This window comes from Carlito syrichta, unplaced genomic scaffold (assembly GCF_000164805.1).
Source record: "Carlito syrichta isolate Samal-C Ts95f unplaced genomic scaffold, Tarsius_syrichta-2.0.1 Scaffold143503, whole genome shotgun sequence".
In the NCBI taxonomy this organism is placed as follows: Eukaryota; Metazoa; Chordata; class Mammalia; order Primates; family Tarsiidae; genus Carlito; species Carlito syrichta.
In genome coordinates, this window is record NW_007087599.1 from 77,150 (window position 1) to 82,858 (window position 5,709).

The window sequence follows — 5,709 nt, forward strand, 5'->3', positions numbered from 1 at the left end:
CCCTGCTGGACTCTGGTGATCCTTCCGCCTCAGCCTTCCAAGTAGCTGGAACTACAGGCGCATGCTACCACGCCTGGCTCATGTTTTGATTTATTGTAGAAATGACATCTCACCAAGTTTCCCAGCCGGGTCTCGAACCCACAGGCTCAGGCAATCCACTCACCTCAGCCTCCCAAAGGCGCAGGATTACAGGCTGAGCCACTGAGCTCGGCTTTTTTTTTTTTTTTTAAAGTTGAAGTCTCACTCTGTTGCCCAGACTGGAGTGCAGTGGCATGCTCACTGCCACCGTAGCTTTGACCTGTTGGGCTCAGGCAATCCTTCTACCTCACCCTTCCAAGTAACTGGAACCACAGGCACACACCACCACGTCTGGCTAATTTCTTGATTTATTGTAGAGATGAGGTCTTGCCAAGTTGCCCAGGCTGGCCTCAAACCCATGGACTCAGGCAATCCTCTCACCTTGGCCTCCCAAAGTGCCGGGATTATAGGCATGAATTACCGCACCTGGCCCTTCTTCTCATTCTTTTTAATTTTTTTATTTTTCTTTTTATTTTTTTTGAGTTGGAGTCTCACTTCTTTACCCAGACTGGGGTGCAGTGGCATGTTCACGGCCATCCCAGCGTCGACCTTGCTGGGCTTAGGTGATCCTTCTGCCTCAGCCTTCCAAGTAGCCGGAACTACAGGCGGCGCTACCACACCCAGCTAATTTTTGGTTTATTATAGAGATGAGGTCTTGCCAAGTGGTCCTGGCTGTTCTCGAATCTGCGGGTTTAGGCAGTCCCCTCACCTCAGCCTCCCAAGGTGCTGGGATTATAGAGGTGAACCACCTCGCCCGTACCCTTCTCATTCTTAAGAGCTATCAGAGGATACAGCAAGGGTGGAGAGCCTCTAGTGGCCCAAAAGAAAGTAAACTTTTTAAAGCAAACCCTGAGAAGCAAGTGAAATGGTGTGGTTCTTGAATCTAGAGTTTACTAAAGTAAGAAGAATGATCCAAGATTCTGACTTAACTGTGAGAATGGAAGGGCCATCAGAGGAGAGAAGGTTCTATCTGATGATGTAACAACTTGGCATGGTTGTAAAAATCCCCCACAGACTTGACATTTCTGCACTTGTGTCATTCCTGCTAGGTCAAGAGTACCTCTCAGCTGCTAAGCCGACCACTGACAGCAGTGGTGCTGAAACGACCAGAGACACTGCCAGATGAGGTACCTTGCAGTTGGGACTGTGGTTTTAGGGATAAGGGATGGGGGGTTACCTGCCAGAACCAGTAGGTGGAGTGCTGGGGACAGTCATCATAGACTAAAATTAGTGAAGGATCAAGGCCACTGGCTTCAGGTGAAGATATAGGACAGTTAATATGATACATGCCCTGGTATGCCCGCTTTTGCCACTGGTAGCACGAGGTCATGTGTATTGCTGCTAACTGCCATTATTGGCCTAGTGTGCTGACCTCAGTTGGGAGCATCTTGTTGCAGTAAGATGATCTTCTTGGGGCACCAAGAACAGGCTGGGATCTCGGTCTTACACTTCTTGACCACGCCTGAATCTTGAAGGCATTTAAAGTCCACCTCTGACATTAAAAGGTTCTGCTTGCCAATGTTTTAGAAGGTTAAATGATTTTCCATCTGGGGGAGAAGTCATGGGATTTTACAGCATAAAGTGTTTCCAAAAACCTTCACCTTCTACCTGCCTCTTCTTCACAGAGCCTCAGCAGCTTGGCAGTTTCGCATCCCCTTACCTCACTTGTCCCTAGCCGCAGCTTTCAAACCAGCGCTGTTTCAAGGGACATCGACACAGCAGCCAAGTTCATTGGGGCTGGGGCTGCCACAGTTGGGGTGGCTGGCTCTGGGGCTGGGATTGGGACTGTGTTTGGGAGCCTCATCATTGGTTATGCCAGGTAAGATAAGTTGGGCCCTCTGTTGTCTCTCCAGTGTGCTTTCCCAAGGTCTGGGCAGAGGTGGGTGGGGGTCTGGAGCTACACTAGCCTATACAGTGGCCACTAGCTTCACATGGCTATTTTGAATTTTAATTTTAATTTAAAAAAATATATATAAACTTTTGGTTTTCAGTTTCTCAGCCACAGTAAACTTTTTTTTTTTTTTTTTGCATCAGAGTCTCACTATTACCCAGGCTGGACTGCAGTGACACGCTCATGGCCACTGCAGCCTCGATCTGCTGGTCTCAGGCAATCTTTATGCCTCAGCCTTTCAAGTAGCTGGAACTACAAGCATGCGCCACCATACCCAGCTAATTTTTTGGTTTATTGTAGAGACAAGGTCTCACCATGTTGCTCAGGCTGGTCTTGAACCCCTGAGCTCAGACAGTCCTCTCGCTTCTGCCTCCCAAAGTGCTGTGATCACAGACATTAAGCCACTGCACCCAGCTTTTTTTTTTTTTTTTTGAGTTGCAGTCTCACTCTGTGGCCCACGCTACAGTGCAATGGCACACTCACAGCCACTCCAGCGTTGACCTGCTGGGTTCTGGCAATCCTTCCGCCTCAGCCTTCCAAGTAGCCGGAACTACAGGTGCGCACTACCATGCTCAGCTAATTTTTGATTTATTGTAGCGATGAGGTCTCACCAGGTTGCTCAGACTGATCTCAAGTGCCTGGACTTGAGCAATCCTCTTGCCTCTGCCTCCCAAAGTGCTGGGATTACAAGCATGAGCCACTGCACCCAGCCAACAGTTAACCATACTTCAAGTGCTCAGTAGCCATGTGGCTAGAGACTGTGTACTCAACAATGAGATACAGCATGTCTGTCATGGAACAGCTTTGGTCTAGAGTAGAGGTTGGCATTCTAAGCCCCAAGAACCAGATTTGGGCCATGGCCTAGTTTTATATGATTGAGCTAAAAATAGTCTTGCTTTTTTTGTTGTTGTTTTGAGTAGGAGTCTCACTCTGTTGCCCGGGCTGGAGTGCAGTGGCACTCTCACAGCCACTACAGCCTCAGCCTGCTGGGCTCAGATGATCCTTCCACTTCAACCTTCCAAGTAGCTGGAACCACAGGTGCGTGCCATCATGCCCAGCTAATATTTTGATTTATTGTAGAGTCGAGGTCTTGCCAAGTTGCCCAGGTTGGTCTGGAACTCCTGAACTTCTCCACCTCCCAAAGTGCTGGGATTATAGGCATGAACCACTGCACCTGGCAGTTTTGCGTTTTTAAAAGCTTTGTTTTTTTTTAAGGCAATAGTCTCCATGTGGTCCACAAAACCAAAGATATTTACTATCTGACCCTTAACAGAAAAGTTTTGTTATCCCTGGTGTAGATCCATTGTGACCTTTGTGGCCTTACTGCTATTTTTCCACATCTCGGAATTTTCCTCTGACTCTTTTGGGAAAACTGGCTCTGCAGCCAGCCCCTGGTCCCTGACACCTGGGACTATTTAGTCCCTACCAACTCTGGTGAACTCACTGTTAGAACTAAATTAATCCTCTAGAGACCAAGGTTTTTTGTTTTTTAAGGCAGGATTTATTGAGAGGACAGAAAAGCTCCTGCAGTGGGAGGGGACCCAAAGGGGTTGCCCAACAAGCTTTCTTAATGTGTGGGGAGAAGTAGGGTTCTTTTTTTTTTTTTAGGATTTGCATTGAACAAGAAATCTAACTGCTTCCGTATCCATAATTCTCTTATAAAGGCTGGTGTTGCTCTACCTTCCCTATTAAGACTTAAAGACATGTCAGAGTAAGAGAAATATAAATTATATGTTGGCTTTCAAAATTGAGATTCTGGCCAGGCATGGCTTAACCTGTAATCCCAGCACTTTGGGAGGTGGGGGCGAGAGGATTGCCTGAACCCAGGGATTCAAGAACAGCCTGGCAACTTAACGAGACCTCATCTCTACAGTAAATCAAAAAAATTAGCTGGACATGGTGGCATGCGCCTGTAGTTCCAGCTATTTGGAAAGCTGAGACGGAAGGGTCACCTGAACCCAGCAGGTCAAGGCTACTGTAGCCATGTGCTTGAAACTGCGCTCCAGCCTGGATGACAGAGTGAGATTCCAACTCAAAAAAAAAATACTGAGATTCTTTTATACTTTTTGACTCATACTATAAATCCTGTAGACCATTTGTAGCTTCTTGAAGCCCAAAATCATTTGACTGTTTTGAAGTGAGAGAATGTATTCTGTTCTTCTGACTCTCTTGTTCTCTAGAACAGCGTCTTCTAACTGTGTTCCATAAAACTCTAGGATTCTGAGGCTATGCCCCAGACACTGTGTTGGAGAATGAAAAGGAAACCAAACAAGCCTTTAAAATTTCCCACTTCTTTTGTACCATAGTAGTTTGCTTTTTATATGTTTACTATTTTGGGGTTCTGCTACTTAAAGTTTGAAAACACTGCTCTAGATAGACCTCACCACTGTGGATGCTTTCCTTCTTTTTTGGGGCCCTGGCTGTTACGTGTGCGGGCCAAGAGGTCTTAAGTTATGGTAATGATACAGGTGAACCACTAGAGAAGGGAAGAATGTGCCTAGACCATGTTATGGGATTTTGGGTTGTCTGCTCCCCACCTTCATTCAGTCCCTGTAGAGCTGTTGGAGTGTGGGGCAAGAATTTGGGCATGATGGTGTCACCTGAAAGGCTCCTTATGTCAGATGATCTGAAGAGGGGAATTCTCCCAAGCCCCTGCCTTAGATGTTTGTCTTTTTTGTGTGAACTGGAAATTCAGTCTTTTCTCCTCCTCTTCCAGGAACCCTTCTCTGAAGCAACAGCTCTTCTCCTACGCCATTCTGGGCTTTGCCCTCTCGGAGGCCATGGGGCTCTTCTGCCTGATGGTAGCCTTTCTCATCCTCTTTGCCATGTGAAGGAGCCGTCTCCACATCCCATCGTTCTTTCTCCCACGTCTTGTCTGCCCTGTATGTTCTTTTTTCTGTAGCTCCCCAGCGGCCTGGGGAAGGTGGTTGGCTCAGGGTTTGACAGAGGGAAGATAAATAAATACTGTATTAATAAGATGTTTCTTGAGTCTCCTGTGTATATTTCATTTCCACAGTTGGCTGAGTGCCTTGGTGAGAACACCAGGCCCGGAGGGTGGTGATGCCTCTAAACTAAACGTGAGTCTGGCTGGGCTCACTTTTTCTGTTTCAGGAAAGCTTTATTCAAAATAGCTCTCCTTTTTGTAAGTTTCACCTGGCATGGCCTACAACTTGCCTTGGAGGATCGGGGTCAGTAGCAACTTACAGTGCTGGCTTAAAATGCTGACTAATAGACTTTCTGTTTCTGCTGTCACTATCCTGGCTCAGGCCCTCATTGTCATCTACCTGGTCTGTTGTGATAACCTCTTAACTGGCTATCTGCCTCCAGTCTTTTCCCTCTAGCATTTACTTCTACCTTCCACTGCCAGGTAAGTCCTCCTCAAGCACAATGCTGGTTTTGTGTTTACCAAGTGAAAAACAGTCTAACCTCAACCTCAGCTTTCTCTTAGTGCCATACACTACCCAGAGTGGACTATGGGTTATATTTCAAATGCTTTCCTGTCCTACCATCACTTCCGGCCTTGTCCTTTGCCCACCTCTGCTTTCTTTTCCTGAATCTTTGCTTGCCTTTTCTCTTTTTCAAACTCTCATCCTTGAAGACTTAGCTTAATTTTTGTTTTTTTCTGACACTCCACCTGGAGAAAGACTTAAATGCAACCTCCATGAAGCTATTTTCTGATATCCATACACTCTCAGTCCAGTGAGCAGGTATTAACCTCTATAAAGGACCATAAGGCGTGT

General features: G+C 46.6%; 1 protein-coding gene across 3 annotated transcripts in view; it reads left to right on the forward strand.

Moving 5' to 3' along the window:
• ATP5G2 (ATP synthase, H+ transporting, mitochondrial Fo complex subunit C2 (subunit 9)) overlaps window positions 1-4,951 on the forward strand; it is a 9,620-nt gene extending 4,669 nt beyond the window's left edge. For 2 of the 3 annotated variants that reach the window (XM_021708689.1, XM_008050266.2), the window contains exons 3-5: window positions 1,128-1,205; window positions 1,704-1,897; window positions 4,686-4,951. In XM_021708689.1, the coding sequence (XP_021564364.1) occupies window positions 1,128-1,205; window positions 1,704-1,897; window positions 4,686-4,800 (387 nt within the window). In that variant the 3' untranslated portion in view covers window positions 4,801-4,951. The remainder of the gene's footprint in view (window positions 1-1,127; window positions 1,206-1,703; window positions 1,898-4,685) is intronic. The other variant, XM_008050265.1, reaches the window with a different exon arrangement.
• Window positions 4,952-5,709: the final 758 nt, after the last annotated feature.